At 38.2% G+C, this 27724-nt stretch overlaps 1 protein-coding gene across 1 annotated transcript in view; it reads left to right on the top strand.

Moving 5' to 3' along the window:
* LOC308394739 (zeta-sarcoglycan-like) overlaps positions 1-27724 on the top strand; it is a 378502-nt gene that overhangs the window by 302102 nt on the left and 48676 nt on the right. Inside the window, exons 5-6 of the mRNA XM_080879204.1 lie at positions 5610-5732; positions 8027-8099. Of these exons, the coding sequence (XP_080735330.1) occupies positions 5610-5732; positions 8027-8099 (196 nt within the window). The remainder of the gene's footprint in view (positions 1-5609; positions 5733-8026; positions 8100-27724) is intronic.

Genomic DNA, 27724 nt, shown 5'->3' with positions numbered 1-27724 from the left:
CTGCTGTATACGTAACACACAGCAGTCTGTGGCGTAATCATTCACCATGCTTCTTAACATTAATGTCTTTTCACAAGTCAGATATGACTCAGGAGCACACTCATCACACGCGCTGCTGCTTTTTTCCCCATTATTTCATCTGTAGCACCTCTTTTCATCAGTGAGGTATTCTTAAAGCATTATTATTGCTGAAGGATCCTGCTGAGGGAGGCACTTGTGACAACAGAGGAGATTCTGTCAGGAAGTGATTATTTAAATCAGTGCATCAATTAATATGTCTGCCTAACGAGGAGTCGTGCTGTTATTGGTGACAGCAGAATTACTTTAGTGTTATCAGTGGGAGAGACATTTGCAGGAGCAAATTAATTGTTCAAATGCACTTCATTTACACAGATTTAACATTTTCTAACTGGGGATCACTAACAAGATGAACAAATATCAGCTAGTTATAAAAGTACTCCCTAGGTTGTTTGTAACTAAATATTTCTTCACTTGATAATTTTGTTTGTTACCCAAAGGCTTAGAAACATGTTTGAAAAAACAAGCACAACATGAAAGGAACCTAAAATAACACCATTGGGTTATACCCTAGCAGGTTAATGCAAAAAGCTCATGTCATTTCAAAGTGTTTAGAAATTATTAGAAATGAAGGAGATGCATACTGTGCTTTTTTATGCTTTTTATGTTAGTCCTAACAGCCACTAACAATGCATTTTAAAAGTGACTACTTTTCTTTCATTTCACAGTCTAGTGTTATCGACTATCACATCTATTAAAGCCATAATCACTACATTTTGCAGCAGAAAAAAGTTACCCTGAACACACAATACATCTGCCATATTATTTAGCTACACTGTTAAAAAAAAAATCCTAAAACAACGGTAATATTCCGGCAGCTGGGGCGCCAAAATACGACCGTGAAATAACAGAAAATAACTGTCCCATAAAAATACGGTTATTTCCAGTAATGAAAATACAATTAGTTGCGCTAATTTGACAGGGGATCTCGCCTTTTTCAAGTGCTGCTAAACATTAAATCAGGAACATGTTAATGTGATTAAACAATGAAACCATCTATAAATAGGAAAAAAAACCATCTTAATAAACGGTAATATTCCGGCAGCTGGGGCGCCAAAAAAAAGACCGTAAAATAACAGAAAATAACTGTCCCATAAAAATATGGTTATTTTCAGTAATGAAAATAGAGTTTGTTGCGCTAATTTGACATGGGATTCTGCCTTTTCCAAGTGCTTTTAGACATTAAATTAGGAACATTTTTACGCGATCAAACAATGAAATTACCTATAAACAAGGTCACTGAATGTGGAAATATGAATCATAATACGTAAATGTACAGAAATACACCGTTAACAGTTGGTTTAAATAATAATTGATTGCATGCCCTGGGACAGACTGACAGAGGCGAGGGAGCCATATCGCACCATCGGCCCCTTTGGCTATCACTAGTAGGCGGTAGGTGAAGAGTCTTGACCACAGACACAACGACGGAGAGTGTCCGAGCCGGGGCGCGAACCGGCAATCTTCTGATCACAAGGCGAACTGCCAACTCTTGAGCCACGAACGGCCTAAGTAGCAATGATAATAATACTTATGTGATGTAACACAAGCTTATAGGGCTCATGTTATATACTTTTCCATAGCATTACATTTGAATTCAACAGTTCAATCTTTCAAATAACGGACAGATATTTGTGAAATCATGATACATTTGTGAATGTATTTTAACAATCTAAATATGCATATGTACAGACAGATACATTTAATAATCATGACAATTATGTTTTATTACATTACAGTGATTTAACGTTAATTTACATTCAAAATGTGAAGTCAAAGTCTATTTACATAACTTTAATGATATTCTAGAAGAACAGAACATCACTGTAAAATGCACAGTAAAATACCTTCATATTAGGGGTTTTTTCCTACGGTCGCAGCGTTACCCGCGACCTTGTTGTTAGTTCACATTCATTGGCCGATGCTTAGCGTCATGTTATTTATATTAATTGCAATTCCTACCTCTACATTTCTTTTTCAAAATACATAATTAGCACAGCGTGTCCGTGCAATGTTTTACACTGTGGCATGCAGAGAAATCTTAACATAGAAGCTCACAGAGAGAGATTGAGCTTGTTATTTAACCCCAAGCTGGTAGGGGGAGCTCCTTAATAAAACACTTGCCAGTGCAACAATATGCCTCAAGGTTCAACAACAGCATGGTGCTGTACCATGCTCATGGTACAGCACTCTCTCTACAAAACAACAACTGTCAGTGACGCTGCACCACGGCGTAAACACAACATTCAAGATAACAGTTAAAAGTAAGTATTACATTTACAGTGATGTTATGTTATTTTACATTTGACGTGTCAGATCACAGTCCACTTATGTAAATGTAATGATATTCTAGAAAAACAGTACACATCTGTAAAATACACAGTAAAATAATTTTACATTACTATTTTTTGGAACAGTGTACACCACATCACTTTTCATTTGCATAAAATACATCAACTCAGGAGAGGTGTTTCTGCAAGCTATACCTGCCAATCTCTGTCAGTCCTCTAAGCGATCATTTGAATTTAATAACCTCTGGTTACTTTGTCTCATCATGTTGTTGCCTCAGAGCTTTAAGTTGACTATACATATTTTTTTCCATTTCCTATTAGTTTTGAAGTGAGCATTAATGTCATTGGGTGCATTTATTGTTTCACTTAAACACAACTCTTCCGGCAAACTCTGCAATCCTGTCATCTCAACACTGTCCGAAAATGTTTCGTACTTTGATGCAGTCATATATATACAGCAGTTTATCACAACCACAGTTTTCATGCAAAGTCCAATTTCCTGAATTTCCTCTTCCATGCAAACTGCCTTTTTGAGATCTTGAATGAAACTGTAACACTGGCTATTTGTCAATTGCTGTTTTCACCTGTAAATAGACTTTATGTAACTTCAATTATAGCTCGATATTGTCTTTGCTGGTGCCACTGCACTACTAAAGTCTGTCAGGAGCATCAGCAGGTTCCTTTTATTTCCTTTTCACTAAGTTTGGCCACTAAACTTTTCCATCTCCTGCAATTTTAGAATCCTTTATTCACCCCTACTGAGAAGACAAGAAGAGCAATTTCTGTGAATAAAACACAAATCTCTGGAAATATGCTGACCTGCACCCATACTGGAAATCTGCACTACAAGATGTATTATAGAGCAAGAGCTGAAGAGCCAAAGAGAACTAGCTAGATGCCTGAGACAGCAACTAGAACAGCACATCTCCAATTTAAACTTCATTTTCTATTCATCTTTCCGTCTCAAACATAAACCCTCCTTTTTCTTCCTTTGATTCCTCTCTCAGCATACGTCTCCCACCTCTAACTGCCAACTTCCCTTCTATCTGCTACGTCTTTGCATATATTTGTAACACACTCATACACACCTCACTTTAGCGTGAGCTTTTGACAACACAAATCTCAATTGCTTTTTCACACAGTCACTGGAGGAGTGAGAGGGTTTAAGGAGATAGAGCTGGACAGGATAAAGGCAGTCAGAATGAGACGAGAAATAGAGCTTAATCCCAGATTGATAGGTGCTAATAACGTTTGATTATGACTGACAAGGCACTCTGACTTTCTAATTGACACAAAATAGCCGGGCAGCCTAGAGAGTGAAGAAAAGGGATAGAATGAAATGGAGAGAGACCTCTTTATAGATTCAGCAAGGATGGAAAGCCATCCAATCACAGGCCAAATCACAAAATCACCTGAATAATTACCTAGTAATTAATTGTCAACGTTTTACATTTCTATTAAAAAGCCACTACTTAATCAACTTTTTAAGTAGCTTTTATTTATTTATTTATGCTGTTGTTTCCTCATTATTAGGAACACTGCCTTTTTTTTTTAATTGTGAAATGTTACCACTAAGGTCCAAGATTAGAAATCATCTTTATCCGGGCAGCATAGTATATGCAGCCCACCTTCTTTGTTACATTACATCAAGTCAGCACATTGATGAGTAAATGCTTTTAAATGATTCAAAGTCTATATAAATGGAAACATGCATGCCACTTCACAGCTGGGTCCTAAAAGGATAAATAGGAGTGGAGAATATGTGCATCTATACAGAAAATCGCGCATGGGTACACACATTTTGGACACTGATGAAATATTAGAGGTAGTTATTAAGACGGTAAACTGAAGCTAGACTGAGCAAAGAGTCACGTGTATGTCTCGACTCACATTTCATATAACTTCTATATTGAATATGAAGAGAAATAAGAAGTGTTTAACTTTAGTCCCGATTTTAGCTTTAAGTTCATTTTTGTGCATAAAATTAGTGAAATGAATCTGACTATGCTCTCAGGTGAATAGTGTCGTCATTATTTTGGTACGCTGTACAGTCTTAAAGTCTGTAGTTTACAGTCAGTAAACTACAGAGGGGAGTAAAGTGTTTACAGATTTGAAGTGTCACTTCATGGAAATCCTTTCCAAGCCAACCCATGGATTGGGCTGGCAGAGCACTTCAGCCTTGAGAAAACTAAATTCTGCTTTAACACCACGGCACCTGAAGAAGAAAGCAGCAAACACACAGGGAAACAGAAAAAAAGGAAGGAGAGGTCACTCTTCAACGACTCACTTGAAACTTTAATGCATAACATGCCTACAGTGAAATGGGACACACCAGAGTTTTCTTCTTGTGAGTCTCACAGCACATGTTCACTGTTCCGATCCCCTACCCACACAAACACACACACACAGATGTGCTTAATCAAGGTGGAGGTGAGCTAGTAATACAGGTCTCTGCTGTTAAAACATAGCAGCCTGGATTGGATTAGGCTGTACTCACACTAGTCACGGTTTCGTTGCACCGTTCCCAAGCATAATGTCCCTCCTACCCACTACCCACTAGCCTGCACTGACATTGCATTTAACATTCCAAGCCTGCTGCGGGTTGTTTTATTTTCGCTCCCCAGATTTCACTCCACTGAGTTTTCACCGTCGCTCCTTTCCCAATGTGAAAAGAGAATTTAAATCCTTTCTCTCTTATGCACAAGAAGACCTCTAATCAAGATGTGGCTATTCATATTGTAGAAAAGCGTTGTAAATGGCCTATATTTGTATAGCACTTTTCTAGTCCCTAAGGACCCCAAAGCACTTTACACAACCAGTCATCCACCCATTCACACACTGGTGATGGCAAGCTACATTGTAGCCACAGCCACCCTGGGGCGCACTGACAAAGGCAAGGCTGCCGGACACTGGTGCCACCGGGCCCTCTGACCACCACCAGTAGGCAACGGGTGAAGTGTCTTGCCCAAGGACACAACGACCGAGACTGTGCAAGCCGGGCCTCGAACCAGCAACCTTCCGATTACAAGGCGAACTCCCAACTCTTGAGTCACAATCGGGAACATAGACTTGCTATTCGCAAGACAAAACTTGGAGATTTTCTGGTTTAAAGCTCAAATCACTTTGGCTGCTCAAGCTAAACTAACGGTTCTATCAGGTGCTTTAGATATATGCAGAACGATACCAGATGCTAAGGTTTATGTGCTTTTATGACACATTCTGTTTTTCCCACTGTCTCAGGTTCAGAAATGGTGGAGGCTCAGTGTCAGAGGTTTGAGGTGAGGAATGCTGATGGAGAGAGAGTTCTGTTCTCTGCAGATGAAGAAGAGATCACCATCGGTACTGAGAAACTCAAAGTCACAGGTAGGGTTACACAAAAGCATAAAACAGACATTGACATCGCTGCACCTTCTCCCCACCTTCTATAACATACTAAAGGTAAAGTGTACAATTTGAATGAATACATGTGGCTGAATTCATAAGGAACTTATTTCTTTTATTTTTTTCATGCTTATTTTCAGTAGTGGACAGCGAATTCAAACTTATTCATGTTGAGTAACAAGGGTACAGGAATATACACACATACAGACACAGAATAAGCAGTTAAACAGAGTGCTGTTGATGAGTGCAGCCAAACAAGTTACGGGTCAGCAAGCAGAGCAGCTTTAGCAGAGTTGAGAAAGAGGCCAGTGCCATACAGTTAAAAAAAAAAAAAAAAATATATATATATATATATATATATATATATAATTAAAATAATGACACGGACAGAAGGGGTAACGAGGCAGATGGATGAGAAATATGTGACATGGCATGTAAGCATCACTGGGGGGAAAGTAGTTAGCTCAAATTAAAAAATGGAAAAAGTGAGAGGGGAAAATACTCTCACTCTGCATCATCTATTTGTCTTTTTCTCATTTATTCATTTGTGTTCTCTCGATCATTGGAAGTGAGAAAATCAAATGGAAGCTGACAGAAGATTATGAGTCCGCTCATGTCTGTTCACCTGTACACTTAAAATTTGTATGTAATACAACATGTACACCCAAAAGTTTTTGAGTGTATATTGCTACGAAACCACAAATTCAAACAAACTACGCACACCTTAGCACACGTACACACACTAACCTGGGTAATTTGTTCATTAGAGGCACTCTGAAGGAATAAGGGTGCAGAAGAACAAGGGGAGGGTGAGGAGATCGAGGTCTATAGGTCACTGTTGCTGTCATTTGCTGTTTGAAGGAGGTGAACGAAAAGAGCGTAGATAGCAAAAAGAATACAAATATGGGCACATCATTCATTCAGCTCAGGCACTGAGGTCTGCCGGGTTATGCTGTGCTACTGTTTAAATTTTAGATTTATAGATTGATGTATTTTTCTAATGAAGATAGATCATATTTCCACATATCGCTGCCCTTTGCAGTAACAAGGTGTAAATAGATAATGAATCAGCCAATGCAAGCCAATACCATGGCAGCAAGTTTGGAGTGATACCGAGCTTATCCTCAGTTGACGCGTCTGAAACTGTAAACCCGGTATGAAAAGTTGATTTCAGTTTATCCGCTTTAAAAATAGTTCAAGGATTGTTGTGTTCAAGAACAAGTGTCATCAAACAAGCTCATAAAGTTTTCATGAGAGCAGAACAATAGTAGAAAAGACAGAGTAGCAATAATATGGAAAAGTAATATCAGCCAGAAGCTGTGGCATGGTTGACTAAGTTATGAACATCATAGAGGCAGACAGTCAAACAGGAGAACACAAAGCAAGGTTTGCCCTTATCTGCCATTTTACCTGTTGTTTCATTTACTTGGCAGTTCATAGGCATAGTTCAGTGTTCCCTGGAATGAACCACAGAAAGTGAGATTTAACTGAAAAATACAACAGTACACAATAACTTCCAAGTTTAGCTCCTGTGGGGGTTCAGTTGCAGCTTTTTGGAGATGTAGGTTCTCATCCTACCTACGGGACCTCCTTGAATCTTCTAGAATTAAACTTGGCATATGCTGCTTCAGTATCAAACAGCTCAGACTATGCAGTTTCTTATCTGTGTGCCTGCCAATGGGAAAGATAGCCTCATGCAGTATTAAATCCGCAGCAGTGCTGATATTCCAACATGCTGTCTGTGGTCTCAGCAAGAGCCAAAAATGAGCATCTGTTCACAGCTGCAAAGGTGGCTACTGCACACGGGGGGTTAAACATTGCATTATATCAGAGCCAGACTTTTCTTACAAGGAAAAGGCATGCACATCAGTTGCATGCTTGAATGTATTTTGCATCAGGAAATTTTGATTTTGGAGGAAAGTAATGCCATATGGTTATTATTGTTATTAACATGCAGGAACAGAAAAATACTGAAAACAGAGAAAAAAGATGGTTGAGATATAATTAAATACTTTAAATTGCTTTGTTAATAAGAGAGAAATATGATGCCTGTGGTTAAAGTGTTTTAAACATTAAATCAACTCTGATTTTCAGCACAAAGGACACATACTTCTTAACAGTGACAACCCAGTGGTACCTTGTTTTTGAAGGAAATTGTGTTTCTGACACAGAATACCTCAGCACCCTGGCGTGCATTTGAAATGTCTGCTAAGTTTATAACTCAAGAGTTCAGTGGTTGCTTTCCTTTTTGTAATTCGTTCTCATTCTCTCGGCAGGAAATGAAGGAGTAGTGTTCAGTCATTCTGTAGAGACGTCACATGTAAGAGCAGAACCTTCCCAGGACCTAAAGTAAGTAGTCTAAATAATTTTGTGAGCATGGATTTGTATGGGTGTGTGTGTCAGACAGGGAGACTGGTACATTGGTCCACTTAACAAGTTTCCCTTGTTAATATTTTAGTTGTGCTTTATTATTCATGAAGTCTATGTTCTTGTGAATAATTTCTAAGATAGTAACACCACAAATAACAATTTAGTGAAAAAAAAAAAAAAAAAAAAAAGAGACGTCACATGTAAGAGCAGAACCTTCCCAGGACCTAAAGTAAGTAGTCTAAATAATTTTGTGAGCATGGATTTGTATGGGTGTGTGTGTCAGACAGGGAGACTGGTACATTGGTCCACTTAACAAGTTTCCCTTGTTAATATTTTAGTTGTGCTTTATTATTCATGAAGTCTATGTTCTTGTGAATAATTTCTAAGATAGTAACACCACAAATAACAATTTAGTGAAAATGTGGTTTTAAGTAAAAACTTAAGTGGGTGTTTTAGTTAGCCAGTCCTGCTGTACAGCATGCACATGATTTTAAGTAGTATACAGCAGAATGATGTATGCTGTTGACTGATAGTTTGTCAGGGCTTACGGAGGAAACAAAGGCCCTTTGGGAGCCAGTGAACAAGGCAGTGAATGGACTGTTTCTTTGAAACAAGCACTGAACACATGTATAGGTATATACATGTGTGGTATATACAGGTATATACATGTGCAGGGTATATCAGCAGCGTTTATTATTGCATAGAATTTCAAAAGATGATACTGATGGTGATGATGAGGATGGTGATGATGAAATTTGAATCTAAATGAAAAAAGGTTTTGTTAACCTTAACTGAATGATTATATTAATATGTAAATACCTTTTGAAATGTTATTTTATTTTGACTTGTTGGGACTTGTTAGGGCTTTTTTCCCCAGCTCGTTCTTCTCATCTCACTGCTAAATAGTCAATTTTAGTTTGTATAAGCTGGAACCACAAAACCAAACAACAAAACAAACAAATCAAACCAAAATGAAACAGGCTGTAGGGTTTGTTGTCTTTATAACAAGTATATATAACAAGGGTCACTTGCAAGTCATGACGTAAATTGTTTCTTGTTCAGCTTTTAAATATCACTCAATTACAGTTTTACTGCAATTAAGGTAAAGTGTCAATGGTGCTCGATCCTTAATTAGGTACAGTATATGGCTATTGAACCACTTTGGCAAATACTTAGAGTATTATTATATGCTGAAGAGTTTTCACTTAAAAAATTCTGTTTTGGTTTTGTGACAGTAGATTCGGTGTTATATGAAATGGTGTGATGGAGATAGACGTAAATTAATCAAAGAAACAAGGTACATTTTTGAACCTTGGACCGTAGTTTTGCTCCTAGCATGATGCACAGATTTTACTATGGTGAATTACACAGCAGAAGATAGCTGACGTTAGTCCAGTTCAATGCTGCTTCTGATAATAACTGGGTTGGAGTCAAGAACATGATTCAAAATTCAAATTAGTAAAAGAAAAAACTAACTTTACATGTAGACAATGACAGACAAACTAAACACAGTGCTCAGACAGAAGCGAAATCCGGATCACAGCCGAGGTAGAAGAGAAAAAGAAAACAACACAATGCCAGAAAGCAATTGCACTTTACACAAAGACACAATCTGGCAAGTGAGAGATGGTAAGCGGGGGTGATGCTGCAAGGACTAATCAGTGAAGTACATGGAGTTGAGTGGAGAGAAGGGGCAGGTCAGATGACTGGTGGAAAAGACAGACAGGTGGGAGTGGCAAGGTCTGAAATGACAAGAGAGCTCGGTCACTGGAGGACACAAAGCACACTGAATGATTGACTAACTGAATGGAAGGAAAACTAAAATGGTGTCAAGCTTGAGTGTTGGTCACTTTGCCACTGCATTCGTTTGGGTCACAGCAGCTAACTGTGTAGTTATGTGCATATCTTTTTCTCATACACCCTCTGAAGTGAGTTTCAGGTATTTTTAAGAGGCATGCTGCATTTTTTTATTACTAGTGTCTTAGCCTCATTTGGGAATTGTCAGACAGGATTAGGCTGAAGGGGCTTTTTGCCAGAGAGGAAAACACAAACTGAGGGAGAAGGTGAAAAAGATGGAGTCAGGGAGGACTGATGTAAACTGAGGAACAGATAAGGGGTGGTGGAAACAAAGATGCTCTGAATGCTCTATACAACAGAAAGGATTAGAGATTGTGGATGAGATATAATTGACTGGACAGATGATGTTGGAAGGAAAAACACTGAGATTAGACATTAAATAGGATAGACAGTGGGTGAAGATGGCCGAGTAGGGGTGATGAAGAGGACAGTCAAAAGATACAAGAAGAGCAATAAAGAGGACAGAAGAGGCTAGAAGGGGGACGAAATAAAAAAATGCAGGAGGTGAGGATGGAAGTCAGGCTGTGGAAGAATATATAAAATCAAAATTGGCTCTGACACAGAGACTAAGTTGTAGGAACAGCAGATAATAGGATACAGCAAAATATGCAAGCTTTTAGTGAGTGCAAAATAATGACCTTTCTTTTACATTAAAAGTATAAAGAAGTTAGAAATGCAGAAACACAAGAATCAGACTAAGAGACAAACTTTTAACTGAAAAAAATACCTGACTGGAATGTTTAAATGGCTTAAGGCAGGGGTGTCCAAACTTTTTTCACTGAGGGCCACATACATAAAAATATAGGAGGGGCTGGGCCACTTACTAGAAATTAGGTATATAACCTTAACTTTACTGTATTAAAGTTAGAAAAATCACTTAAAAGTGGTCAAATGTGTTATATTGTCGAATATAATTAAAGACAAAACTTCCTTCATCACAGCTTTCCATAAATGGATCTTTATTGATTGATTCAGAAAAAGCTTTGGTAGCTCATTCTCAGAACAGCAGCCTCAGATTTCTTCTTAGACAGAAGATTTACAGTACAGAGAAAAAAAACAATAAAGGGGAAAATGAGACAGGTATATTTCAAGTTTGTATTTAAGTTATTAGGCTTAGCAAAACATCTATTAATGTCTGTTTGAAACGATTATCAACATTAACAGACTGAACTGGACTTAATAACGCCAAGCCAACCCATGGATTGGGCTGGCAGAGCACTTCAGCCTTGAGAAAACTAAACTCTGCTTTAACACCACGGCACCTGAAGAAGAAAGCAGCAAACACACAGGGAAACAGAAAAAAAGGAAGGAGAGGTCACTCTTCAACGACTCACTTGAAACTTTAATGCATAACATACCTACAGTGAAATGGGACACACCAGAGTTTTCTTCTTGTGAGTCTCACAGCACATGTTCACTGTTCCGATCCCCTACCCACACAAACACACACACACAGATGTGCTTAATCAAGGTGGAGGTGAGCTAGTAATACAGGTCTCTGCTGTTAAAACATAGCAGCCTGGATTGGATTAGGCTGTACTCACACTAGTCACGGTTTTCGTTGCACCGTTCCCAAGCATAATGTCCCTCCTACCCACTACCCACTAGCCTGCACTGACATTGCATTTAACATTCCAAGCCTGCTGCAGTTTGTCTTATTTTCGCTCCCCAGATTTCACTCCACTGAGTTTTCACTGCCGCTCCTTTCGCAATGTGAAAAGAGAATTGAAACCCTCTTATGCACAAGAAGACCTCTAACCAAGATGTGGCTATTCATATTGTAGAAAAGCGTTGTAAATGGCCTATATTTGTATAGCACTTTTCTAGTCCCTAAGGACCCCAAAGCACTTTACACAACCAGTCATCCACCCATTCACACACTGGTGATGGCAAGCTACATTGTAGCCACAGCCACCCTGGGGTGCAGTGACAGAGGCGAGGCTGCCGGACACTGGCACCACCCGGCCCTCTGACCACCACCAGTAGGCAACGGGTGAAGTGTCTTGCCCAAGGACACAACGACCGAGACTGTCCAAGCCGGGCCTCGAACCAGCAACCTTCCGATTACAAGACGAACTCCCAACTCTTGAGTCACGATCGGGAACATAGACTTGCTATTCGCAAGACAAAACTTGGAGATTTTCTGGTTTAAAGCTCAAATCACTTTGGCTGCTCAAGCTAAACTAACGGTTCTATCAGGTGCTTTAGATATATGCAGAACGATACCAGATGCTAAGGTTTATGTGCTTTTATGATACATTCTGTTTTTCCCACTGTCTCAGGTTCAGAAATGGTGGAGGCTCAAGAACATGATTCAAAATTCAAATTAGTAAAAAAAAAAAAAAAAAAACTTTACATGTGAGACAATGACAGACAAACTAAACACAGTGCTCAGACAGAAGCGAAATCCAGATCACAGCCGAGGTAGAAGAGAAAAAGAAAACAACACAATGCCAGAAAGCAATTGCACTTTACACAAAGACACAATCTGGCAAGTGAGAGATGGTAAGCGGGGGTGATGCTGCAAGGACTAATCAGTGAAGTACATGGAGTTGAGTGGAGAGAAGGGGCAGGTCAGATGACTGGTGGAAAAGACAGACAGGTGGGAGTGGCAAGGTCTGAAATGACAAGAGAGCTCGGTCACTGGAGGACACAAAGCACACTGAATGATTGACTAACTGAATGGAAGGAAAACTAAAATGGTGTCAAGCTTGAGTGTTGGTCACTTTGCCACTGCATTCGTTTGGGTCACAGCAGCTAACTGTGTAGTTATGTGCATATCTTTTTCTCATACACCCTCTGAAGTGAGTTTCAGGTAATGTTGGAAGGAAAAACACTGAGATTAGACATTAAATAGGATAGACAGTGGGTGAAGATGGCCGAGTAGGGGTGATGAAGAGGACAGTCAAAAGATACAAGAAGAGCAATAAAGAGGACAGAAGAGGCTAGAAATTAGGCACTTTACTATATTAAAGTTAGAAAAATCACTTAAAAGTGGTCAAATGTGTTGTATCGTTGAATATAATTAAAGACAAAACTTCCTTCATCACAGCTTTCCATAAATGGATCTTTATTGATTTATTCATAAAAAGCTTTGTTAGCTCATTCTCAGAACAGCAGCCTCAGATTTCTTCTTAGACAGAAGATTTACAGTACAGAGAAAAAAAACAATAAAGGGGAAAATGGGACGGGTACATTTCAAGTTTGTTATTTAAGTTATTAGGCTTGGCAAAACATCTATTAACGTCCGTTTGAAACGATTATCAACATTAACAGACTGAACTGGACTTAATAACAGGAGTGCATATAATTTTAGTAAATTATTCTGGTGAGTATCAGCTGCGCTGGGTATGTAAATCGGGCCATCCAGCTGCGGTGCTGATCGCCACTCGTGGCAAAAATCCAGACAAATGTCACTTGATTAAGGAGCAAATCTGCATCAGATGACATCAGCTGACTACGTGTGCGTGCGCTGTGCACAGCGGTGTGTACTCTGTGTGTCAACAAGAAAAACGGATATAAGAAAGTGGTGCGCAAAAGCAGGGTAGTGACAGAATTGATGCGCATAATTGATATTTGAAGCATGTGTACCTGCATATGCATGCTTATTAACACACGGGTACTGTGGAATATATTTTTTACTCAACTAAAGTGCTCGTGCTCTCGTCCACTCCCCGCAAAAAAAATTTGCAGCTGTGCGGTGTCTGAGGCATCGGTGCTCTCATCACATGCAATGGAGTAAAAACGAGTCTTCAATGCGTCGCACAACTGGATTTCTGGACATGCTGACGTTGTTGAAGTCCTTCACTTTTTCCGGGCATATTATTTCAGTGACTTTAACGAGGCCGTGTTTTATGAGGTCTCCATCTGAAAAAGGCTTGCCATGTCTTGCAATGAGTTGGGCGACTTCATAGCTGGCTATTGGAGCCTTTTCCTGGATAATTTGAGCACAAAAAAAATACTGTTGCTGACCCCGCAGGATAGCTACAATTTGCTTTAATTTCTGCTCTCGCTCAGCACTAGTGTAGAATGCATAGGCCTGATGTTTGGTTTCATAATGACGTCGTACATTATACTCTTTCATAATTGCCACAGTTTCAGTGCAAATCAAACAGACACACTTCCCCTTGAATTCTTTGAAGAAATATTCACTCTCCCACCGTGTCTGAAATTTTCTGCACTCACTTTCTACCTTTCGCTTCTTTGGTTCTGCCATGTTTAGTAACTTGGGGGTAAATTTCTTCTGTGATTGTCCTTTTTGGTGGAGCAACTGCCTTGATCAACAGCAGCTCCCCCTGGTGTTAAAACTAAGAAGTGCAATACACTCAAGCAAAAGTTGAAGTGCGGGCCATATTCTATTCTATTTATAAAATTACTTGCGGGCCAATTAAAAATGGACCGCGGGCCAAGGCCGGAGTTTGGACACCCCTGACTTAAAGAATAAGTAAGGATTATTACAACAGCAAATTGGAAAAGGGTTATTGTCCCATTCTTTTCTGATATAGGATTCTAGCTGCTCAACAGTCCTGTGTATTCTTTTTTGTATTTTTCTTTTCATAATGCACCATTTCTTTATGGTAAAAGAGCTGGATTGTTGTCAGGCTAGGCCAACCACCTGTTGGCAATGCAGTGCAGGCTTGAAACTTGCCCATACAGATTTCTTTAGATTCTGTCTGTCTTTTTAAGAAATTATGCACCATAGGTGATGAAATATTCAAAGTGTTTGTAATTTTACATTGAGGCACATTATTCTTGAATTGTTCCAATCTGTTGATGCATTTTGTTGCAGATTGATGAACCTCTGCCCATCTTCAAGTGTGAGAAACTTTGCTTCTCTAAGATGCTCTTTTTATACACAATCATGACCGGCTGTTTCTTTTCAGTACCATTAAGTTTTGCATATTTTTTTGTTTCCCTATCCCAACTTTTTTGAAACATGTTATTGCCAACAGATCATTCAAAATGAAGTAATATATTTCATGAAAATGTCTCAGTTTAAACAGTTGATGTTTTTTCTGTCTTCTGTTGTAAATAAATCATTTTATCCAGTTAGCAAATTATTAAATTTTATTTTATTTGCCTTTGGCACAGCTTCATAACCTTTGGGAATTGGGTTTGTATTTTGAAGAATATATATATCACCACAAATGAATGGATAACTCTTTTTCACATATTTTTTCTTTCTTTTTTTTTTAAACTACAAGGGGTTCCCCTTGATTGATTTTTTTTTCTCTTTTTTTCTTAGGGGAATTTCAAGCAAATCTTTAAGGACTAAAGAAAGTTAATGTTCTAGAAAAAAAGTAAAGTTTTGAAACAAAGACAGCGATATTAAAGGAGTGTGGGATAGATATACATTTGGTTATTAAATAATAGTTGGATGAAAAGCAAATGTAATACATGAAATAGGGTCCCATATAGTCTCAGGGATCAAAAGAGAGCAGGGGAGATAGAGAGTGCTGGAGAAAGGTAGATTAAAAGGAGTTAGCTTAGCTGAAGTAAACTGAGAAGTGATATAGGGAAGTTTGGAGGTTAGGTGAGGATAGAAAGGTGCTGAGAAAAGGAGGCATGAGAACACTGGGTCAATGCAGACGAATAAGACGATGACATCTGTGATGAAGGTAAAGGAAAAAGAAAGTAAGCTTAGCATGCCAGTATATGATATTAAAATATCAGCACAAAAAATGTATTTGGGCTGTTTTAACAGACCGTATCTAATTAGCATGATAGACGTGACAAAATGAGAACAAATGACCACTTTTAAGAAACACTTAATGTATTAGTGTTGCTTGAGTGACCTTGTCATCATCAGTGTCACCTTAGTACAGTACAATATCAATACACTGATACTAAAAACAATTAGCACATACATCTAACTCTGTATGCAAACACAGCACAATGACATTACTCACGTACGATAACACATATACACTTAACAAATGTTAGCACAGCATTGAAAGCACAAAATAAAAGGCAACCCACACGTTGCCAAATTTTTATACACACATATATAACACGTACATATGGCATGCATGACGTGAAACCATTTATCACCCTTCACACAGCAGTGCAGCCATATGAAAGCATAGACTACCCTTTGCATCTACTGAAGGGTTAATGGAAGTCAAAGAAAAATAGCACTGAAAAAAGGGGCGATTACATGCTTCAAATAATACCCCTCCCCCAGTCCCTCCGTCCCATCATTAGCTGTCAAATGGTAGGGAAAGAAACAAATTGCTGGAGCACAGAGGTGTATTCAATATAAGCCGATCTTTTAGATTACTGGTGGATATCAACACAGAAAGAGTCTCTATTCCCAACTCTTTTTTTAAACAAATGTTTATTTTGAAATCATATTTTTGTCCAAATCTTCAGATCCTAAATATGACCCCCACCCCACCACTCCCACCCCTTCTTGTTATGAAAGGAGAGTGCTATGCAGTGAAGGTAAATGGGACATGTAATGAGAGGACTGAAGTCCATTTAAAGCTAATGATCTATCTTAGCGTTTAACAGCAGGACAGGGAGAGAAGTAAAGAGGGAAACCTTGAAAAAAATATGGCACACACTTTACATGATTACATGATGAAGTGCAGGTCAAAAAATCCCTATCAATTAGGGCTGGGCGATATATCGAGTTTTTTAAAAATATCGATATATTTTTATACGAGATATAAGATGTGACCATATCCTTTATATCGATATATACATTATAATTATAGTTGTGGAGCCGCAGGTTTGCCTCTCTTTCGTCCACTTTTGCCTTTACGCAACGTTACTCCGCCTCGCCTCTCCTTCACTGAACACAACTCCCCCTCCTCCCTCATAGCTTCACCTCCAGGCAGCGACAAGATGAGCATGGCAAATCTCCGTTAACGAGTTACTGCGCATTCCTCCGTGCGTGGGGCTGGATGGCGTCAACGTGCTAACGAGCTAACCACGCTAACAAGCTAACCACGCTAACGCCATGCAGCCCACAGGGGCTGCACAGCCTAAAATCCTTTCATTTTCTCAAAAGTTGACAGCGCGCCTTATGTATGAATTCTGGTTGTGCTTGATGACCGCGAACTGATTTTATGTGGAACACGGCGCTCAGCAATCTGTCAAAAAATGTTTTAGTACGACTTTGGTAAGCTACGGGGCTGCACCGCTTGATGGACTGTCGGAGCGGCTACCGAGGAGCCTCGCGTAGTAATACGCACTGTGCTTCAACGTAATATTACCGTATTGTGTGTGTATAAGGACCATAAATGTCACCTGTTAACAAGAGACATGGTTACAAAGAGGATTTCAAACTCAAGGCTGTCAGTCATGCAGTAGAAGTTGGGAACAGAGCAGCTGTGAAATCTGCCTATGTTATTATGCTCAGCGTCTTTTAGTTTACATTTTGACTGCACAATTGTGAGCTTTTTGTTATGGACAAAAACAACATACTATTTTTATTTATGGAGCATTATTTTTAATAAATGCTCATAATTTATTTTTGAGTAGTTTTTTTCATGTACATCTATGCTTTATGTTAATAAAAGTGCCTGTGTGACATCTGGGACACAGCTTTGACTAAGAACTCTCTTTTTGTTCTTACTTTATGGCTTTAAAAAAATATCAAGATATATATCTTATATCGCCATCCAGCTAAAAAAATATCGAGATATGAATTTTGGGTCATATCGCCCAGCCCTACTATCAATAAAAGGAGTGTATTTGCAACTATTTGGTATATAACCTCTGCAAATTAATATTTTACGGACACACGTAGTTTTCTGTGAGTAACTTTGCTTCTTTGGACAGAATGACAGGACAGCAGATACAAAAATAGGTTAAAGACTGGACGAAACACATAGCATCAAGTTGGAACATTCAGTGTGTGAAAAGGCTATTGACAGTTTAAAGAACTGCTCAGTTATATAATTGACATTTTACATCTTGAAATAGGAAAAAGTTTAGCCATTGCATTTGCAGTCCATTACTGAGCCACACTAGAGGTAACTGTTAGTAGACTTGACGTTATGGAAAGTGCCATCACAGTGACCACAGCAGAATGCCGTTAAGATTTCTGTCTGTGTTGTTTGCTTCAGGAGTCTTTCAGTGGATAGCAGATGTGACTGCAGCTAGAGAGACATCATACAAGAGCAGGAACTGGGTTATGCTAGTGGTACAGAAACAAAATGCTCAGAAGTCTGCCTGCCAGAGAACATTCAAGGAAAGCTATGCCATGTGTTTTCAAAGCCTCTAGTGTGTTCACCACTTTAAGCCATGTTCAAACTCTTTTGCTTTTTCAAACTGCTTTTCCACTTTAAAGTGTATGCGGCCGCAAGGCAAACGGAAAACAGTTGCTTTAAAAAAAAAGTGCTGTGCCTGGCATCTTTTTAAGCAGCTCAGTTCAACATCTTATAAAAGCATTCATGACAGTGATTGACTAAATACCATGAAAAAGGAAGTTGGGTTTGACAATTTGTATGCTGCTGACAACAACAACAAAAACTGAAAATGGAGAAAGTAGCTGTAGAAAAAAACTGGTGCATGTTTTGGGTTGGGTTTTTTTTCTTTCTGACGGGAGCACATTCACTGTAATGTGGGAATTTCTAAATGTTTAAGAGTTGTAGCTGGTACAGTTTACTGATAGAAGCAAAGGGTCACTGCGATAAGAAAACCGCTTTTCATTATCAGTACAGCATGTTGCTGAGACAGTGCTTTACCTATGAGAACCACAGCAATACATGCACACCCTTAGATAGATGAGAGCATTTGCCACAACAAAACAAGGATGGCTATGTAAAATGGCTGAACAATTGTTGACAATAATTCTTTTTCCTTTTCCTTTTCCTTTCACCAGTCAAATATTTTATATTTCAATGAGTCAGTATCTGTAATCATATGATCACATGTATCAGTAGTCATATTAGAAGACTCTTTATATTACCAGCGTTTTGCAAATGCCACTGTGTTGGAAGTATTTATGTTAAATGTAGGATGGTGCACACTAAAAACACTTGTCAGTAACAGTTGCATTCACCATAGAAAATGCATAGTTTTTCAGATTTTGCTATTGTGTCTTTTTATGTCTGTTAGCCTTGACCCAAGGATTCATGTTTTCAGCAAGTCTGAGTGACTTCATTCACAAGGTATGGTCAGTAGTTTTTGTTAGTGAGATATCTCTGCAACACTTATCAGGAGCAAATGTCCACTGGCAGTCAATTAAGAAAAAAGGTGAAATTGCAGGGAACGATTCAAAGAAATGTTTTCACATAAAAAGACCAGGTACAGGTCAAGTAAAGATAAAGAGATAAAGTTGAAATCATTGTGGTTGGTCAACACTTCATTGTATATGTTGCTATTATTTTCTTTATATTACTGTATGGTCTTGACCTCAGAATATAAAGTAACTTGAGGCAACTGTCCTGATTTGGTGCCATATAAATAAAACTGAATAGAACTGAAATTGTCTGACTGAGCAAGGCTTTTATCAAACCAAACACCCGTCAAGATCAAACCTATTTCTTTGTACTTTACCATTCACATGGTACTTCTCTATTTTGTCATGCTCCTTTCTGGTTTTGTTGTTGTCCACTGGGATTGTCACATCTATCACAACTGAAGTGTTATGCTCCTTGTCAACCATCACTATCTCTGGTTGGGTGACCAGCAGCTACTTGTGTGTCTGGAGATTAAAGTCCCACAGGACATTGGCCAAAGGTGGTTCAGAGGTGACTCTCACTGGGATTTGGGGACTTTGAAACCACATGTGTATCTATTCTATCCCAGCCACCTAGCTGTGCCTCTCAGTGTATACTGTCCCAGTTTGCAGCTTATATCCTGGTATATGCTGGATAGTCTCTGGGGCACTTTTGCACAACGTGCAACTTGGGTTCCTTTGGCTTTGGAAGACTCTAGTGGTTAGGGCCTGTTGCTATGCTGCCTTGATCAAAGCCTCTGTGCTGTCCTTTCAGCTATCCTTAGGCACTCTAGATGAATGAGTACCTGCTGTTAGCAGCCCACCTATTGGTGCTTTTCGTCATTCATGGCATCTTTTTCGGCCATTAGGCATGGATCATTTTAGGTCCCGGTGTTGTCCAGCTCTTCTAGTAGCACTGGACCAGTCTACATGCTACCCAGGGAGATGTACTGGTGCCCGGTTCATTCTCAGCCAATGGTTGAGTGGTTTTTGCATCCTTGTCCTTGTGCTTTTGCTGTAGACGGTCACTCCAAACCTCCCTGTCTGATTTTTGTTGGACCATTTATAGTCCATCACATAAAAATGATCAGATGCCTCACTTCATGCACCCCAGGTGCTACTGTTAACGATGTAAACACCTCTGTCCCTCAGCTGCTTCATCAACGTTCCTCAGTCACCACTGTTGTGGTGCATGATGAGCAAAATTCAATAAAGGTCAGTTTTATTGATATAGCATCAAATTACAACAACAGTCGCCTTAAGGTACTATATGTTGTAAAGACCCTACAATAATAAAGAGAAAACCCCAACAATCAGACAAACCCATATGAACAAGCAACTGATGACAGTGGGGAAAGAAAATCTCAGTTTTATCAGGGACAGGGCAAAAAAGACATACAGTGAAAAAGGTGAATAAGGGAGAAATGCTCAGTGCATCATGGGAGGACTATTGCAGCACAGCTAAAGGACATTCTGCAAATACCACACCAGTTTTCCACAAATAACAAGCAACCAGTAAGCAATCGGTAAATACTTGCTGCTTTTGTACACATTAAACAAATGAGTCATGTATTATTAATGACACCCTCATTAGTAATAAACTGGCTTTTATCCCTTTAATGGAAACCTGGCTTGATTATACAGGTACCACATACCTGACTGAAACAGCGCCCATTAGTTATATACCTAAAACAGTTGTAAATCTGTGTTATTTCACAATTATCTGAATTTGAATAATTTAGGTTTAATACTTAATTACTTCTATCTCCTGCTGTATTAATCCTTATTATATATTAGAGTTTAGTAAAATCATTTGATTTTAAACATGTGACTGAACCCACCCATACAACAGGTCACCTGTTGATGTTACAGTTAGAAATGTTCTAAATCAGCAATCCCCAACCCCTGGGCCACGGACCGGTACCGGTCCGTGAGTCTTTTGGTGCCAGGCCACGAGAGTTGAGGCTTGGGTGTGAAATCGATGGTTTTCAGGGGTTTTATTGGTTTTTAGCGTTATTTTTTTAAAATCTTCTTTATCGTTAACTCAGTTTCCCGGGGTCTTTTCCAGTGTGTTATGAATAAATCTTCTTTTTCTGGGTACCGGTACTGGTTTTATTTTATTATATTTATCCGTGACACCTTAAAGGCCGGTCCGTGAAAATATTGTCAGACAAAAAAACAGTTTGTGGCGAAAAAAAGGTTGGGGACCACTGTTCTAAATGTTGCCATCTCTGATCATCATTGGATAATTTCAGAAGTATCCTATTCATTTGTGAAAATAAATACCAGCCAATTTATCAACAAGCATGACATTAAGGCAAGTATAGTTTAAGTGTGATCTAGGTATGGCTGACACATTGCAGTGCACATTGCTAGTACTATCTATCACCATATGATGAAATAATGAATACTTTTTTTAATGCCATTTCTCAAATTATCCATCCTATTGCTCCCATCAGAGCTGTTAATATATGTGGTACCTAAAATGCCTTAGATAAACTGTAAAAAGGTAAAGATATCAAAAAGAGAACTAAGAGAAAATATAGAATTTTTTTTAATCTATACGAATGCATTCCATTCCTGAAACAATGAAGTCAAATCCTTCAGTCAATCCTTTATGTCTTAACTTATTAACATAAATGTGTGTCATTCTGCTTTTTAATTTTTATTCACTGAGAAATTGGCTACTTTTTTCTACAGTAAAGTTTTCAATATTAGAGCCAGTATCTCAGCCCCGTGCTGTAATTTTGTCTTTGACTGGTTATTGTTCCAGGAGGTTGCTGTGGTCTCCTCTTAGGTCCACTTGAGAACATGGATTTGATGGGAATCTTGTGGCAAGTGGTTGTCAGTTTTGAGTTCATTTGTCAGGCTAGAAAACACTGAGTAATGGTTGTAAAACAGAGTTACAGTAATCCAGACAGAAACACAGAAAGTTACAGTGTATATTGTATAATTTTAGAAATAAAAATCCAAATGTTCATCAGAAGTAGTAAGAAGTAAGTATTTGTATTATTGTAGGGCCCACCTTACAATATACAGCACCTTGGGGCAACCATTGTTGTGATTTTGGACTGTATAAATAAAAGTGAATTTAATGAAATTGAATTGAAAAGTAATAACAAGATTCTTTGCAGATGGTTTGATACTGCTGCAGAGAGGATTTACTTCCTTATTAAGGTTGCCAGGTCAGGTTAAAGACATCCAATTAGTAATATCAGTGAAGCAGTCAGTGAGGTAGAAAAGGCTGTCCAGGTTGTTAGGCTTAACAGAAATGTATAGTTGCATATCATCAGCATAACACCGGTTAGAAACAACACTGAAGACGTTAAGTGGATGACCCACTGAAAACACATATTAATAAAAAATAACTAATCCAAGGATTAATCGTTTGCTTACCCCACACAGGAGAGGAGTGGATGAAAACATATAAATCTTAATGTCTGGTAATAAGTTTATTGAAAACCACTTGAGATCAGTTAAATTATCTCTCTGTTAGAATGCCTTGATGGATGATGTCAAAGGCCACAGGCAAGTCAAGTGGAACTAAAACAGAATAGTAATTGTTATCTGAGACCATAACAGTCTCATTAGTAGTTTTTTAGTAATGCTATTTTGGTGCTATGATTTTGACTGAAACCATGTTCAGTTTGTCAGATATATTGTATCCCTTAACCAGTAATGATTCAACAGAGAATACTAAATAAATAAATATATACACCAACAAACAATGTACCAAAAAAGTTGAAGGAATCTCATGCAGGAAAAACATCATGCAGATTCTAGTTGACATCAGGTTACTGCAGGTCTCCAGTATCATCTAGTTAGCTCCACAGCAGAGGGAAACAAGCTCCTGCTGTCAATATTCTCTGTTTCTATACACCTTTCATCCTCTTATCCCTCCCTCTGAGCCACCTTCTCCTCTGCCCGCCCTAGGGTCATAAGGGAGCTCTCTAGGGAGAGTTAGCCCTAACTCAGACAAGGGCATTGGAAAGGGATTTGTGCACAGTGCTCCTTCTTCCTAGTCATTGCTTTATTTGGATGCATCTATCTAGCCTTCCATCCAAGAAAGTCAAGAAGACTGCAGTGGAACTCAGTGCCCCGTCAGGCTAAGGGGTATGGGAAAGGATTTTATTTAGAATTGATTATTTAGAAAAGATAAGACAGACAGCAGTTTACAAAAGTGGACTTTGGCAGCAAGTTTCTCAGACACAAAACAGAATTACATTTTCTAAAAGAAAAACAGCCAAAAGACTGTGCACTATACTAACAATAGATATGTCAAAGAATTTTAAAGCTCTTGCAAAACAAGGGTTTTTTAAGCTCCTTCACTAGTAGCATGTTTTAGTTGCAAATATAAAAATATAAAAAAAATTTCTTTGAACTAAAACTAATCTATGCAAGTACTATCCTTAAACTCCAGACTGAGGGAAAACATCGTGGCAGTTTAAATCCACACTGAAGGTTTTCATTAATTTACATTCACATTGACGTACATTACATTTCAGGTGCAGTATTACAGGATTTTAGCGACAAGTAAATAGAATCATTAGAATCACAAACCGTAAGACTAAAACGTAGTCATTAATGTCACTGCACTGAAGTTGTAAATGGGACAGTTCCTAGGAATGGACTCATTAAGCTTATAAGATTGTCCAGTAAGATGCCAACAAAAACAATGTCAGGGAGAAAGGGCAACTAACAGTTATCATCAGGATGGAGACACAGCAACACCTATCACAGACAGACCTTGGCTTCTATATCTTAAAATATAACATAGTTAAATTTACCCACACAATAAGCAGTATAGGGCATTCGAAGTTTTTCTGATTTTTGTTATGGAGCATTTTATATTTGAATCATCTTTATTTGGAATCTGATAGTTGCCACATACACAATGAAAACTTCTGAAAGCACAATAAATTATGTCACTTCACTAAGATCAGTTTTTCTGGTATGCTTATACACTTTCATCAAGGAAGCCATTGTATTTTATATTAAAATATTTACTCCCCCCATACAACTATTTATTATGAATATTTGAAGTTGGGGGAAAATAAATTGGTTCTTAACATTTTTCCCCCTCAGCTACACAACTAATAGATCACAGAAAAAACATGTTTCATGTTTCACACAACTAAAGTTGAGTTTTGTGATCAGAATGTATCCTTAGTTCTGTAATATTCTTCTTTTTAATAAAAAAAATGATTATTTCTACTTTAATGGCCAAAGATCAGTTGTTCATTGAAAAACCTGCAACACAGTCTGTGTTGAAGCACCCTGTCTTCCAGTGCAAATTCTCACAGCAGAGTTTTGACCATGTTTTCCGGGAAGCCCGATTGAGAAGCATGGTGTGGAATGACAAAGTACACAACCTAATTAGCTCAGTTTTTTGTTTTATTAAGACTGAGGTTTGTGTCAAAGCCATTGGAAATCACTGAAATTTCAGATGAGCCACATTCTCTTTGCACTTTTCTTTTCAGACTGCAGTTCTCTTTAAAGAATGGCAGAAAGAAAGGTTAACTGAAAAGTTTGACAGAAGAAGAAGAAAAAAGTTTTGTTTGTACTCAATTCATTTTTGTCTTTAAGTTTTCAGTCATGACCACAACAAGCAGTGCTGTCTTCAGAGCAATTTAAAGAACAATATTTGATATCTACAACTGTGATGTTGATTGTATTTAATAATAATTGTTTTATAAACAAAAAACAAAAAACATTAGAATTCTGCTTATGAAGCCTATTTTTTAACTGAATTGTTGACTTGTGTTGCGGCCTCCTGTCAGTTTGAGTAGCATTAGCGTTAGTACTCAATATATCCCGAGTCTTTCTCTCAAACACTAGAGTTTTCTGTAATCACGTAAACCAAAACCAATTTTGAGCTCCTTAAAGAAAACGCGTACACATACAATCTGCTGTTGTGTGATTGAATTTTGGATGCATCGATCACTTTCTTTTCCTTGGTACAACAAGGACAATCAGTCCAGCCCTCCTTTGATCCATCTCTTATTGAGTACACGCACAGGGAAATCACTGAGAACAAAACGAGAGAGGGAAGGCAAGCCAATTGTCAAGCAAGGATGGTTATGGGAACAATCCATAACATATCTGAATTTCTGTTTTTTATGTTGGTTATACTGCTATGTTGTGTAACTGAAGCAGTTATTATTTCTTTCACATCAGTAAATAAAGAAAAAGTTGCCGAATGACTGCAGAAAAAACGGTCAGATGTTATAATGATATGGCTAGGGGCAATGCACTACATTTGTTTTTACTAGGTCCACTCTAGGACTCCTGCTTTTAGAATTTTAAGCTTTAACTCACATTTTATTCACTGATAGGTTTTCAGCAGCTATTTAGGCAGAGGTTAGAAGTAACAAAGTACAATTTCAGTTACCTACTTACTCTTTTCTTTTTCTGTCAAGTACGTTTGACTTTGTTATTGTACTTAAGAACAATTTTTACAAATCTGTACTTCACTTATGTAATTTTTTTGAGAACTTTTTACTTTTACTTCCTAAAAATATCTGTACTTTCTACTCCTTACATTTTAAAAATAGACTTGTTAATTTTGGTTTAACGCGCAAGTTATTATTTCGTCACCTCGAGCCTCCAAAAAGACCTGATGTGTGCCAAAGTCAGGCGTTAAAAGTGGGACGGTGTTTGGTCTTTTGAGGGGGGTTCCACAACATCAGAATGACTGCAGGTGTCTGTAAGTTGCAGTTGCGGTACTTTGGCATCTAGCTAGTCCTACATAAGAGTAGCGAACATAAAGGAAAAAACTGTAGTTAGTAGTTTGTCACACAGTGTGTTGCTAGCTAAAGGTCCAGCTGCTGTTTTTCAGTGGGAGAGAAAAGAAAGACAAAGAGCTAAAGAAACAGCTAACTTCACTTAGAGTTGGAGAAAGATAAGAAAGACAGGACAGAAGGGGAAGAACAGAGGTTAGTTTTAAAGGTAAGGACTGCTCAGTAGTGTTTGATAAACTATTTAAAGCTTACATTTGTTCATTTTTTTCCATGAGAGAAGACAAATATACTGAAATGATAAGCTTTCACAATTTATTATCGAACGGTTAGAATTTCAGATTAGTTTTACATGGCACCATGGATCTTCCATCTCTCTGGCTCAGAGACAAGTGCTGCCACACGCAGGCAACAAACACTTTTATTGCATGTGGTAACGATAGAATATTAACATGATTGGTCAAAATGTTGGAGGAAAGCTTTTAGACCCCATGTCAGGCTCACGTTTCATCTCATGCTCCTTCGGACACTGCCTATAAGGAGATGATGTTTCTCACATCACCATGGCAACACTGCCATTACCATGGCAGCGACCTCTTGCCCTCTGATCAAGCCTGCATGAAGAGATAGGAAGGCAAAGGTGCTTCTTTAACCCTCTACTGAATGCCTTTTTAATTTTTTGGGAAAAACATATTTCACCCTATTTTGGGGGAGCTTTAGGGTCCCTAATAATATATAATCACCCAAACAGATATTGGGTTGTTGTTTCAAGGCAACATTGTGCGACAAGGGTAGTCAAACACCAAGTTAGACAAGACAAGTGGAAGCAGACAAAAACAACAAACAAGGAGTCATTTAGACAGCCGTTAGCACATGATTCTCCTTATGGGGACCTCATATGTTTAATATGCTGCTGAGAATATAGCTCAGAAGAAGCGTATAGTATAGCTTTTATTTTGGAAAGAGCCTTTTCTCTGTAATAAACTCTCTTTTCCAAAGATGAGTGATTTCTCGATCACATAGATTTAATTTTTTATTACTTTGTTGTTTCAGCAACCTTAAATTTAAAAACTGTACTTTTGAGTTAAAATATATATTTATAATTTTAATAAATGACAAATTAGAAATGCTTGAACATTTTTTTTGTATCGAAAAAGTATCAAACCGTGACACCAAAGTATCGAACGAACTGTGAATTTTGTGTATCGTTGCACCCCTAATATATATATATTCCCTTTAACCTCATGTTAATTGGCAATTCTATCTGCAGAAAGCTTAACGTGGAACCTGTGCCACAGCTCTTATAAGACAAGCAGAGAAAATTTACCTATGTCTGTTTCAGATTTTTCAGATTTTAGTCTATAAATCTAGAAATTGTCTAGGAATTGCGTATATGATACCAAAGGTTCCTTGTGATGTGATAGGTCACCAGTGCCTTCCAAATTAGGAGTGATCGGTCTAGTCTTTTACAGTCGAGATATATATATATACACAGGGAGTGCAGAATTATTAGGCAAATGAATATTTTGTCCACATCATCCTCTTCATGCATGTTGTCTTACTCCAAGCTGTATAGATCGAAAGCCTACTACCAATTAAGCATATTAGGTGATGTGCATCTCTGTAATGAGAAGGGATGTGGTCTAATGACATCAACACCCTATATCAGGTGTGCATAATTATTAGGCAACTTCCTTTCCTTTGGCAAAATGGGTCAAAAGAAGGACTTGACAGGCTCAAAAAAGTCAAAAATAGTGAGATATCTTGCAGAGGGATGCAACAGTCTCAAAATTGCAAAGCTTCTGAAGCATGATCATCGAACAATCAAGTGTTTCATT

The sequence above is a fragment of the Rhamphochromis sp. 'chilingali' genome (genome assembly GCF_963969265.1).
Source record: "Rhamphochromis sp. 'chilingali' genome assembly, chromosome: 4".
NCBI classification, from domain to species: Eukaryota; Metazoa; Chordata; class Actinopteri; order Cichliformes; family Cichlidae; genus Rhamphochromis; species Rhamphochromis sp. 'chilingali'.
This window is presented reverse-complemented; position numbering and strand designations above follow the sequence as displayed.